The 13,542-nt window shown below is 35.9% G+C and overlaps 1 protein-coding gene across 11 annotated transcripts in view; it reads left to right on the top strand.

Moving 5' to 3' along the window:
- IMMP2L (inner mitochondrial membrane peptidase subunit 2) overlaps positions 1 to 13,542 on the top strand; it is an 888,292-nt gene that overhangs the window by 34,287 nt on the left and 840,463 nt on the right. For 10 of the 11 annotated variants that reach the window (XR_008667325.2, XR_008667324.2, XR_010134733.1 and 7 more), the window contains one exon: positions 7,187 to 7,323. The exons of the other annotated variant lie outside the window; for it this stretch is intronic. Coding sequence is in view for 5 of the 10 variants with exons in the window: in XM_031013153.3 (XP_030869013.1) it covers positions 7,189 to 7,323 (135 nt within the window). In the remaining 5 variants the exon portion in view is untranslated. The remainder of the gene's footprint in view (positions 1 to 7,186; positions 7,324 to 13,542) is intronic. 11 annotated transcript variants of the gene reach the window in all.

The raw sequence follows: 13,542 nt of genomic DNA, 5'->3' as shown, positions 1-13,542 counted from the left end.
GCCACAAGTTGTTACGGGAAGGAGAGAAATTTACAGTGTGGGTTGTTATGTGGTTGAGGTCAGCATCACCAAGAAACTCTCACTTGTAAGTGCTGTATACCAGGTGGCAAATATGATTTCACTTGATTCTGAAAGCTTATTTAAAAAATATTCTCAGTTTAAGCACTTCAACAATGAACTGGGTGTACTTACAATTTTAAGCAATAATTTTCTCAGGAGCAGTGTTTTGAACCTCAGTGACTTCCATCGTTACAAGAAGAATGAGGTAACTGGTAACAATTATTCCCTTTTTGCTGGGGATGATTTTAGTACCTGATTGTTATTGCTTAGATGAAATTTTCCCAGAGGAAGTCAGGGCTAGGTACTTATTACTGTGGTGGTTTTAAACATTTAAGGTGTGAACAAAAGACCGGATCATCTGAATGATTCTTTGGCAATTTACATAGACAAGGAGGTGCATTAACTTTGCCAGTACGTGAATGCCATACTTTAAGAAAATTATTGGATATGACAACATAGAAATGTTGTGTTCATTTCTTCATGTATGAATGGCTTCTTTAGTATTTACATGATAGAAGCTTTTAACAGTGTTTTATTATTATGAAATATAGGTGCCCCTCACAATTCAGATAAAACAGGACTGAATTGAGCGTTTTCTTTTGAGCCTCTGAAAATAGCAACCACTTGTACCTTGTTTCCAGGGTAGCTTTTATTGCTCTTGCTTCCTTGGCTTGGAGCAGGATCAGCACATATCAGATTGAGACATCTCCCACATGCTCCTTTATAATCTCTCAGAAAAACACTTGCCCTGACTTTGTTGTGCAGGCGATGGTAGCAATGCTCTGGTCAGCAGTCAAGTTGTGGAAATGAGAAGTGAAAGAGCAACGGTGTTCAGGTCTTTATCTATATTTAAAATGTTCTTTTACATCATTTGCACTGGTTTCAGCTCCCTCACTGTTGGGTCTTTTAACCAGTTGTTTAAAAAAAGTTAATTCTTTTTTATTTTCAATACTTAAAAAAGTCTCAAACCATAAAGGCAACTCACTTTCTCTTAGTCAATAGTGATATCTGTGTTTGTTTTAGTATCTGCCAAAGTTCTTAAGAAACAGTTAAAAGACAATAAAAAGTTATAGAAATAAAGAATTCTGGCTTAGAAAGAACCTTAGATATTAAATCTACCCCCCCCCCCCTTTTTGGAGACAGGGTCTTGTTTGGTCACCTAGGCTGTAGTGTGGTGGCACAGTCATAGCTCACTGCAGTCTCAAACTCCTTAGCTCAAGCAGTCCTTCCACCTCAGCCTCCCAAGTAGATAGGACTACAGGTGTATGTTACCATGTCTGGCTAATTTTTAAATTTTTAGCAGATGGAAGTCTTGCTGTGTTGCTCAGGCTGGCCTCGAACTCCTGACCTGAAGTTACCCTCTTGCTTGGCCTCCCAAATAAGCCCCTTCTTGTTACACATGAGGAAACAGGCCAGAAGTGACTTGTTCAAAGTCATGGAGCTGGTTATAGACAGAGACAGATATCTACCTCAGGTCTCCTGAGTCTCATTACCATGTTCCTTTTTGGGGACCAGTGACTACATGGAGTAGAAGTAATGTAGGAGAGCATTACTGGAAAAGAGGAGGCTCACAATTCAGGAAATGTGAATTTAATGCAACTTTTATTAATGTTTCCCCCTTAATTTACATTTTAATCATGCATACTACCTTATAACTAAGATAGCTGTGGCATCATATTTGGAAGCATTCCGTTTCTGTCCTGCAGGTATCCTCAGCTGTTTTGTGAAGGTCCATGCATGCAGGGCATGATGAACAGCAAAGAGAAGACATGTGTCCATTCTGTGCCTCTTAAAATAAAAGTAGCGAATATTTGACAGAACTTTCCAGAAGTTTCCAGAAATATGATAGATAGCCTGCACTGGCTACATAAACAACACTATAGTCAGTTAAATATATTGATTGCTGCATAAACAGGAAAGAATCTTGCTCAGTGTTATTTGTACTACTTAGAGCAGCAGAGATTGGGGTGAGAGTGTGGTTTGTTCATTGTGATGGGATAGAGATTAACACTAGTGTTACCCCATGTTATCTGTATATCATAGTGACTTCCTAGGGCAGATACCATCTTTCTGTTTTAGAAACCAGCAAAAATTCAAAGAAGAAAATAGTAATCGTCTCCATTCCTAGCATATAGAATTAACCACTGCTAGCATTTTGATGCTGCTTTCTTCCCTCTTTTGGTATACTTTAATAATTACACAAGTAACATATGAGTGGTTATTAAACAATTAAAACAATATAAATATTCCATTTTAAATACTTTTATGTGCACATATAAATGTATGTAGAAATGTAAGGTATTGTTTAGTGAGAGTTTTTGAATGGTACTATACTGTATGCTTAGCCATCTTTATATCCTCTGTACTTAGCATTGCTGCTTGATAGCAAATAAATGCTTACTGAATTAAAAATTCACGTAATAAATTCTGTATATACTCTATCCAAACTGAACTTATTTTAGTTTCTTAAACAGCTACATTTTATTTTGCCCCTAGGCCTTCATATATGTTACTGCTTTTACCTGAAATGCCGAGGTCTTGCCTCAAATGCCATTTTTTGGGGGTGGGGGTGGAGTGGGGCAGGCCTTCCTTGATCATTTTCTGATGAATAGACAGCCTTGCTTCATGCTGTCATGCTTCAGGGCCATCGTCCCTTTTAATGCTCATCCATTGGAAATAATTGTTGAAGGGCAGTCTTCCTTGGTATATTGTAACTCCTTGAGGGCAGGGAGCACATCTGCTTGTTTGCCAAAAAAAAAGTTTGAGGAATAGAATTATGAGCATAATTTTAGTATTAAATATTTTGACATGTAATTCAAGAGAACAACAGAATAGCAGTGTTTTGACAGGCTACCACGGCCCCTTGACACTTTCTTATCTCCTTCCTTCTCCCACCATTGCCCATCTATTTCCAGATCCTGTCAGTTTAACTTCCAAAATATATACTTAAATCTGCCCATTTTAATCCATCTCCACTATCATGCTACTCCAACTATCATCTCTTGCCCTGGACCACTAGAATAATGTGGTTTCCCTATATCCATTTTTGTCCTATCCAGACTTTCAGATAGATGATTATTTCAAAATGCAGATAGGATCATTCACCTCAATTTTAGAACATTTCAGTTACTTCTCATTTGCTGCAAATCCTTACAGGGCCTGTGAGGTCTTAACTGCTCTGGGATTTACATTGCCTCCTCCCATTCATGTCCCACTGTGCTCTTCCACTTCCTGTGTGCTTTATCTGCACCAGCCTCCCTTCAGTTGTCCATCACAACATGGCCACTCCTGACCCAGGGACTTTGCATGTGACATGGCTGCTCTCTGGAATACCCTTGCCTACCCACAGTTCTTTATCTAGAGAAGTTCTCCTCATTTTTCAGTTCAGCCTCTTCCTCAAAGACCTTTCCTGACCTCTGTGTATCTCTCTCATAGCACTTATTACAACTCTTATGTATGTTTATGTGATTTTCAGATTGACCCTTATCACTCCATAGTTGATTGTAAAAACTTGATAAGATCAGGGACTGGGACTGGCCTTGTTCACTGTTTTATGATTCCCTGGTACCTAACACAGTGCTTGTGGAAGACCGTTAGTAAATACTGGTTGAAAGAATGAATGAGCCAGGTAGTAAGTGAGTGGGTAGATGAGTGGATGGATGATTGAACTGCCTTAGTGGGGCAAAGAGAAAATCCACTGGAAGTCATTTTCTGATGGAACCAGGTAGAGGTTACAAAGTAGGATCTGGTAGTGGTGTTCATTTTCTGTGCAATGTTTGTTCTGCAGATACTTTTTCTTAATCTAGTAAGGAGGTAAACTAAATGTGAGGAGACATTCAGGGTGATATTTCTTTGCTAACTTTTCCCCTGTTCTCATTTTCAGAAGGTAATAAACTTGAGGAGTGAGTAAACAGCTGACCTTTAAACACCCAAATATCAGTATTTTCCAGACTTGCTCTATTAAGGGAATCACCTGAAGTGTTTGATTTTGGAGGTCTGAGTCGGAGTGGGGATCTTCATTTTTAAGCATGTCAGTCAAGGCAAGCTTGGGGAACACTACCCTGGAATTATTATCTGGGAGTTGTATATGACTTAAACATAAGTGTAGACCACTTAAAATAACTTTGAAGCTATCAAACTGGTCAAAGAGGAATTATTTACTGTTGAGCCGTTTCCTTTCTCTTCTACATAGTAACTATTTTTTTTCCTATGTACATGGGAGCATTTTATAAATTATTTGTGGATTCAGATATTTTATAATCTGAAATCTTTGGATTTATTTATTTATTTATATATATTTTGGAAACAATAAAAAGAATAGATGTGGAGGTCATTCCGTTTTTAAATTTATTATAAGACTGATGTTTGTGTTGCTAAACCTGTGGTTAGAAGTGTTTTCAGAGAGACTGAGCTAATGAAATCTAATATTGAGGAAAATGCATCTTTTGCATCTTGAAGGTACTGATTTGATAAATATGTCAAGGTTATTCTTTTATATTAATGGAGGTAGTACATGATAAATGGGATCTTTGTAAAATAGTCCATTGGAAAAGTATATTAAATCTTTTGTAGAGATATATAAAAGGAGTTAGTAAAGGTGTTTTGATTCTAGGCAAAAGATGTCATTGAAGAGAAATTAGTTTCACTCAAGGGCTCACATTAAAGCTGGGTATGAATGAATGAAACATGTCAAGCAGGTTTACTCTTTTAGGAATATAGTGGTTAAGACTGCTCACAGAAACAATCAGTACCTTGGGCCAAACATGTTTCTTGAGTACCAGATGTGTGAACTCATAAGCAATTTAACTTAAGATTATAGTTGTTAGATGAGTTTGAATGAAAACATGTTTTTAAATTGCTTATATTCTAAAGTTAGTCTGAGTTACATTATTTTGATTAGGTATAAAAAGATTACTGGTTTGGGTGAATGTCATGTTATGTGCAATATATGTTGATAAAAGTATAAAAAACAAGAGTACTGGCCTTACTTACCATGCATACATATAGCCCTCACTGATGTCAGTTACAGTAGGTAATTCAGAATTAGCCAATTTAGATTATCATTCATCTTTTTCCTGTGACATGTTAAAGATTTGGGAGGGAATTAGTGGTTGAGTATTTTTATTTTTATTTATTTTATGAGTGAAGAGATAACATTGTGAGTTTTATTGTATACAACATAATGTTTTGAAGTACATGTACATTGTGGAATGGTTAAATCTAGCTAATTAATAAATGCATTACCTAACATATTTATCATTTTTGTGGTAAGAGCATATAACATCCACTCTGTTTACATTTTTCAAGAATACAATATCTTACCATTAACTGTACTCACCTTACTGAACAATAGATGTCCTGAAATGTATTCCTCCTAAATATAATTATATATCCTTTGAGCAACATCTCCCCAACCTCTCCTCCCCACTAACTACCCCACCTTCTGGTAACTACCCTTCTACTCTCTACTTTTATGAGTTTAACTATTTAGATTCTATATATGAGTGGTCGTGCAATATTGTCTTTCTGTGCCTGGGTTATTTTACTTAACTTAATGTCCTCCAGGTTTTTCCATGTTGTACCAGATGGCAGGATTTCATTCTTTTTTATGGCGAAATAATATACATATATATATATATATATGTATCTCACATCTTAAAGTTCATTCATCCATTGATGGACACTTAGATTAATTCCATACCTTGGCTATTGTGAATAGCGCTGTGATAAACATAAGAGTGCAAATATCTCTTCAATATACTGATTTCAGTTCCTTTGGATATATTCCTAAGAATAGGATTGCAGAATCACGTGGTAGTTCTATTTTTAACTTTTTGAGGAACATCCATACTCTTTTCAATAATGGCCATATTAATTTACATTCCCATAAACAGGTATAAGGGTTCCTTTTGCTCCACCTTTGCCAGCACTTGTTGCCTTTTGATAATGGCCATTCTAACTGGGGTGGAATGATATCCATGTGGTTTTGATTTGCATTTCCCTCATGACTGCGCATTCTTTTCATATACCTGTTGGCTATTTGTATGTCTTCTTTTGAGAAATTATTGTTAAGCTCTTTTGGCCATTTTTTAATTGGGTTATCTTTTTGCTATTGAATTGTTGGAGTTCCTTATGCGTTTTTGGATATTAGCCTCTTGTCAGAAGTATAGTTTCCGTATATTTTCTTCCATTCTGTAGGTTGTCTCTTCATTACATTGATTGTTTGCTGCACAGAAACTTTTTACCTTGATGTAATCTCCATTGTCTGTTTTTGCTATGATTGACTGTGCTTTTGAAGTCTTATCCAAAAAAGTCTTGCCAAGACTCCAGCTTGGGTGACAGAGTGAGACCCTGTCTAAAAACAACAATGACAACAACAACACCAACACCGCCACCACAAACAGCGCAAGTGATTTATCTGTGATTTAACAGTCCAAATGTAAGCAATGCAGGACAGTATGGTGCCTCCATGGTGTTGCGGACCTAGGATCCTTCCATTTTGTTGCTTTGTCATCTTTACTTGAAGCTTTTATCTCATAGTTTGAGATGGCCACCCCTGCTCCTACCACCAAATTGTTAGTATTACAGTTATAAAATGGGGAAGAAAAGGGAGGGCATCCTCCTTTTCAGGGTGCAACCAAGAATTATATCCTTTCTACTCATGCTGTTGATCAAATCCAGTGACATGGTCACAATTAGCTGCAAGGGAGGCTGGAAAACAGTCTTTAGTTGGGCAGCCACATGTTCCACTGAAACTTTTATTACTGTAGAAGAGAACAGATATCAGGGGTATAAGGAGTAACTTCATCATAATAGTCAGCAACAGAAAAGAATTTACTTCTGGAATGCTTATTTTTTTCTAACTTACTGTTTTGTTGGGAGAAATTTCCCACTGAAGTTAGCAAGTGGACTTGAGTTGTGGAAAAGCATTAACCTGAGTTCACGTATTTCACTTTAGGACTTTAAGTAAGTCAGATTTATTCTAATGGTTACAGGAATGAGTGTGTAATATATTAAGAGACAAGATTGCCCTTCGGTAACTCTTACTTTTCATGTACTGTTTTTATGTCTTCGTTTTTCACCTTTCTTGAGACTAATTTCATAGTTGTTTTCTTTGTATTTTTAGGTATGGCACAGTCACAAGGGTGGGTGAAAAGATACATCAAGGCCTTTTGTAAAGGCTTCTTTGTGGCGGTGCCTGTGGCAGTGACTTTCTTGGATCGGGTCGCCTGTGTGGCAAGAGTAGAAGGAGCATCGATGCAGGTGAAAATGATATAACTTCGTTCTTTAAAGCACATACTTCATTGTTTTTCAAGCACTGGAAATGAGAGTGCTAATTATTATTCCTATTCTGGGAACTGAAAGGTTATAAAAAGGCATTGAAATGAAATTTTACTTCACTGAATTTGTTCTTAAGGTCTTCTAATACAGTCGTATTATAATCAGAGGAGAGGTTAATAAAAGTAACTATCAGTTCTCTGGGTCTGTAGTTTAAATTTTTCTGAGAATTTTAAATGGAGATTCTTAAGAAATTATACTAAATGACACTGTTTTCTGTGAATATGGCTCTATTAGAATATCCTTTTAATGCCAAATTATTAGTGTAGTTGCAAGATGGGTTTGAGTCACAATCAGTTGCTCTCTTGTTATATAGGTATATGATTTCAGTTTGTAGAAATGTCTAGACCATTGATCCCAGATACTGTATTGTGTTCTTTAAGCATGTTGCTAATTGAAAAGATTAAGTGCAGTTTACAGTGGAAGAACTTTGGAGTGGAGATTTCCAAAAGTTTTATGCAAATAGTCTTCTGGAATAACTTAGAGAAAATTATGTTGTCCTAAAGTTGATGTGTAGAACCTAGCTTTTTTAGTAAGTTTATGCAGTTAGGCAGAATTTGCATTTTGTTATAGGATTTGGTTTCCTGTATTATCAATATGTATTAAGTTCATGCATTGTGGTAAATAGTTGTATAAAACAAATAACTAAAATGAATATATAAGCTTCTAAAAAATCAAAATTATACAGAGAATAACCAGCTTAATTTTTTTTCTTTTTGTTTTAGTTAGAACTAGTTAAGGGCATAGTTATCAGCTTTAAGGAGTTAGAATTAGTTTGCTTTATTTATTATAATTATGGTATTGAACTTCTCCCTGAGTTCTGGTAGTCAGATACAGAAGGTCAGGAAATCCTTTAGCTTCTTTGGGAAAAGCTACATTTTTAAAACAGGACTGCCTTTATATTCTACTTCCATCATTTGAGCATGGTTAGGGCCTTCTCTTGGGCAGAAGATTCTGCTCTCAACCCTGTCTTTCAGGTTCTCTCCATAGTGGATCACCAGCCCAAAGCAAACTGGTCACTTACTTTGAATGCCAAAATATCTTAATGTAGGGGTACAGTAAACATAGAAAGAAAGATTTACAGGCATATGGCTTTAAATACACTTTAATATGTTTAAGATAGAATGTATTTTACATTCGTTGCCTCTTTAATCTTGAATTCCTAGCAGTCTTGTCTTAGACTCAATCCTTAGGGAAACGTAGACTTTCTTTGCTGAGCTTTGGAGTCAGATTCTTCATTTCAGATTAAAACTGCCTTCTTCACAGCCACCCACATTCCTTTTTGGTCCCAAGGATCCCTTTGAATCCATTCACAAGCATGTATCTTTTGGTAACAAATAATCAGTTTAAGAATGATTTTTTTTCTCCCAATTTTGTTACTGCTGTCTTACTATACAACTATCACCATTCTAAGAAGGACTTTTCCAGAACACAAAATCTCCTTACTTTGGATCTGATGATATTCCAGAGGATCATGTGGCAATCATAATATCCCAATCTTCATATTTTTAGCCTAATATATTCCTACTGAACATCTATGTTCATGGCTTGTGCTGAGAGAGCAATTCATTGCAAAATATAAGATACAGGTCTTGCTCACAAGACCTTGACTGCCTTATGAAAGGACAAGGCTTATCCCCAGTGAAGAAGGCAGTGAAGAAAGTGTTAAATCATGTTATTTCTAAATGTCGGTTCATGGATTAAACCCAGGTTTGCATTAGATATATTTGAATTTGCAGAGGTATTAGGATGTCTTGCAGTATTCCTAGGCCCTACCCCTAAGAAGTCAAATGTATTATGTTAGAATTTGTTTGGTATATTGTGTAGAGTTTCCTTGGCTATTGGTAATAGGAAAATAGCTTGGTATAAAGGGGATTTATTGGAAGGCTTATTATATACACACAAGGAAGGCACGAGTGAGACAGTTGTCAGGGACAACTAGAGCCAGGACTTGAATGCCGCTGGAGTGCTCCGTCTTCTTTCTAAGTTCTTCTCTGCATCTTGGCTTAGTTCTCTCAGACCAGTTTTCTCTGCATAGCAGGGTACGTGGCTGCTGGCAGCTCGCATGCCCAGTTTCTTCACCGCCTGAGAGAGATTGCTCCTACTGCCTTGATTTCAGTGTGGAATATCTTGGGGAAGGACTGTGATGTATTCAGCTTGGGTCACATGCCCTTATCTATACAACTATACAGATCAACTTTGGCCACCAGGATGGGGAACTGTGATTGGTCCAGCTTTGAATAAGTACACACCCCAAGCCTGTGGCTAGGCCAAGTGATCTGTAAGAAAATGACGACATCTCTTTGAATCACATTGTTCTGTGGGAATTGGGGAGTGGAGTACAGGTGACATTTCCTAGAGGAAAGAGGATGCTATTTTCAGAATGAAAGTAGAATGGAATTCTAGGAAGAAAGGAAAATATGTTTTTACAATTGGGTCTATATTTCATGAATTTGAGACCAACTCTAGGTATAATAGATAATTTAATTTACAGTTTCACTAGATACCAGTAAATCATACTTTAAATTCTTTAAGAGCAGAAATTATAATAATGAGATTTAGGGATTAACTAATTCAACATATTTGAAGACATCTTTGCTACTATACAGCTTTGATCAACTAAACACTTTTATGTCATGGGGTTCAACAGAATTTTTGACAATTGGGATAAATTCTTCTCTTTAAACTTCTCTAATGACTCAAGGACTGAAATAGTTGGCATGGTGTGGAGATCTCTGGAAGTCACTGAGCATCCTGCAAGGAACACAGCTGTTTTTCTTTACTCTGGGAAAAGCCACTCTTGAAGGTCACTCAGCAACTGGTAGACACATTATTTAAGAAATATCCAAGGATTGAAAGATTAAATCTCATTAAAGGGAGGTGTAATACTAGTCTTTTGGGTTTATTGAATAAATACTGTTTTGGTAACACTGGAAATTCACTTTGAGTAACAAATTTTGCCGTAAGAATTGTTTTTCGGTCTTTCAAAAATTCTGTTGGTTTGTGATTAGGGGAAGCAAGTTTTTAAGATTCCCTCTATGAGAAATACTTATTTACTTTTTAAACACTACTCAGTGGTTCTTTTTTTAAGTTAGGATTTTCAGTATTAATTTGCAATTCATTAAGTATTTGACTAGAAAGATAAGGGTGATCAAACATGGGAAGTATCAGCTAATTAAAGGCAAGCCATAAATGAAAATAAAGTTTCTAATGATGCATTGGTAAATTCAATGGAAAATAGGATTTAGTTTATAAAATATTTGATTTTTATAAAGCCGTATAGCTACATTCATTTCATTATATGAGTTGTCCCTTTTGCAATGCTCGACACAATAAATGCTGGCACAAATTGTTGGTTAATGATTATTCATACTGACCTATTCCCCTCATGCACATGAATCACTTCTACTGGTTGCTGAAAGGTTACCTATGAAAGTAGATGTACTTCTTTTTTTAAAAAAGAAGCACCACATTACACGACATTAATTTAATTCAGGAAATGAAGACTGATATTGCATACAGTTGAAACTACAGAGGGAATTTATGTAGGTGGAATGTAATTATTCAAATTAGAACTTTAATCGCTTACAGAGGCTTTTAGCGTAAAAGGGTGCCCTAGGAATAGTTTAATGACCTCATGCCAAAGTTTTAGATTTTATTTGAGTGAGAATTCCTGCAGTGGGGTCACTGGTCCTGATAAAAGGTATATGCTTTCCACATTTAAAACTAAGATTCAAGACTTTAAAAAGTAAGTAAAAGAAATAATTTTGTGTCATTATCTTTTTTTTTTTTTTTGCAATTGATACATAATTTTTACATAGTATACCATTTTCCTTTTTTCATTTGCATGGCCAGAGGGCAAAAATACTTGAAAACACTACTACACAATACTGTCTCTCTAGGTCAGACTTCAGAGATATATGTATGCAGAATATATTAGGAAATTACAGAATATGAAGGAAAATGCAGTTTAATTAGCATTGAGGTCTTTGTTCATCAATAACATACATTTATGGGTTTGAAATTGTCTTGACTTTCAGCTACCTGTGATTATCTTGTTTCCTGCTGAGTTTGAAATTAAAAGTATCATCAAAAAGCAAGCTCTCTTTCAATCTATGTTTTTTTTTAAAAAAGTTTTAACCTACAGTCAGCTTAATAATACTCAACAGTCATTATTGGTTGTAACTTATTTTGAACTCTGAGAAGCTGGATACAGACTCTTAAGAAAAGAGATACATTGTGATTTATATACCAGCATTTAAGATAGAGTTATGGAGTTTTATGTTACCTGCTAAATTTACACTTCCAAGATACTGGGCACAAGCTGGCACACATTTCCTCCTGTGCTGACTTCTCTGTGTCGTCACTCACCTTGGTCTGCTGGGGCTGACGTCAAAGGAAGTCAGGATTTAATGTTGGAATGCTTTATTGGCTTACTTGCGTGCTTTCTGCCCAAATTACTTTTGGCTCAGAAATCTCACCTGATGTTTTACCCCTTAGGATGAGTTATGAGTTTTTACATAGTTCTGTAACCTGTCATTAATAGAGACTTTGTATTTATAGCAACAAACGTGTGATCCTGAAACAGTTGGTGAGTGATAAATTTGTAATGTCCCTTTGTGGATTTTTCTTCACTTCCCATGATAGAATAACTATGTGTTTCTGTTTTATATAGCCAGGGTTATATCTGTTATTTAAATACCAACTTTATTACACTTTTTAAAAACTTGTTGTAAATTTAGATTTACACAAAAGTTGCAAGAGTAGTGCGTAGAACTCCTATGGCTTCTCTACCCAGATACACCAGTTTCAATATTTTAGTATATTTATTTTATTATCTTTTTTCCCTCCCTCTTCTCTCTTCCTCCTCCTCCCCCTCCTCTTCCTCTCCCTCTGTATTTATGCGTGTATGAATATATACCCACAAAAAGTCTTATTAAACCATCTGAAAGTAGGTTGCATACATCATGCCCCTTTAATTCTTGATACTCTTGTACATTCTTCCTGAGTCATGATGCTTGCTGATTGGTATATTAATGCTTTTCTTTAGCTGATTTTAAAATTTAACACTTTATTCATAGTAGTATAGAGCTTTAAATACATTAAGAAATGACTCAAGTTCTAAATTTTACATTTGAAACAACTGAGGCTCAGACAGTTGAGGTACTTTACGTAAGCTCAGACAGTCATTGAATTTTGGAACTCTGGCTTGAACCAACTCTGACAGTGCTGTCCATTTCACTAAATAATAACTAATAAAAGTTGTGCCTTGTCACTGTTTTGGTGCCTGTTTATACTATTCCTTCTCACAGTGATGTTTTATTCCATTTTATTTTGGTTTATGGAATGATATACTTAGTAAGTTTTTTAATTTTGGTATGATTCTGTAGTACATTTAGGACTTAAATATAGAAATTAAGCTTTATGTTATAATGGGGGAAAAAGATTTTAAACTGTGCCGCTCAGGTTGATGGAAGATACTTTTCTCTTATAAAGTCTAAAGATTTTAAAGTTTATAAGAAGGGATTAGACTATCTGGAAATATAGCAGATGAGACATCTTGAAATATTCCCAATGAAAAACTCTTAAAAAATTAAAAACAAAACATTAAAAACTTTAAAAATGTGTAACTAACTTGCAGGGAAGCAAGGGAAATTCTCAGAGACCACAATAAGGGGGAATACATTTCCAGGGCAGTAAGTACACATTAAAGTCAGTAGCTGTCACATGGATATTTGTCAATTCCTGGTCATTTAGAGCTTTTGGTTTCGATGGCCACATGGGGATCAGAAGACAAGGCCATAGGCTCATACAAGGCAGGAAATTGGAACAGAAATTCTTAATAAAGTCAGGACCATAGAAGAGACACATCTTTAGGAAATGGGTAGACTAAAGCAAAAATCTGTTCTGTAAGAAAAATTGTCTAGGCTCTGAGAGAGAAAGCCCTGATGTGGAATTGAGGTTTGAATTCACATTCACTGCACCTGAAAAACCCTAAACTGAGATATTAATTTACAGTGGCCTGGCTTTAGAGCAGCCTCAGGCACCAAATTCCCTGGGCACATGCAGCTTGCAACAAGGCCTTATAGAATCCCAAAGATAAAGTTTGATGAACATTATATCCCAGTAAAAATATTGCATGAG

This window comes from Gorilla gorilla, chromosome 6 (assembly GCF_029281585.2).
Source record: "Gorilla gorilla gorilla isolate KB3781 chromosome 6, NHGRI_mGorGor1-v2.1_pri, whole genome shotgun sequence".
NCBI classification, from domain to species: Eukaryota; Metazoa; Chordata; class Mammalia; order Primates; family Hominidae; genus Gorilla; species Gorilla gorilla.
This window is presented reverse-complemented; position numbering and strand designations above follow the sequence as displayed.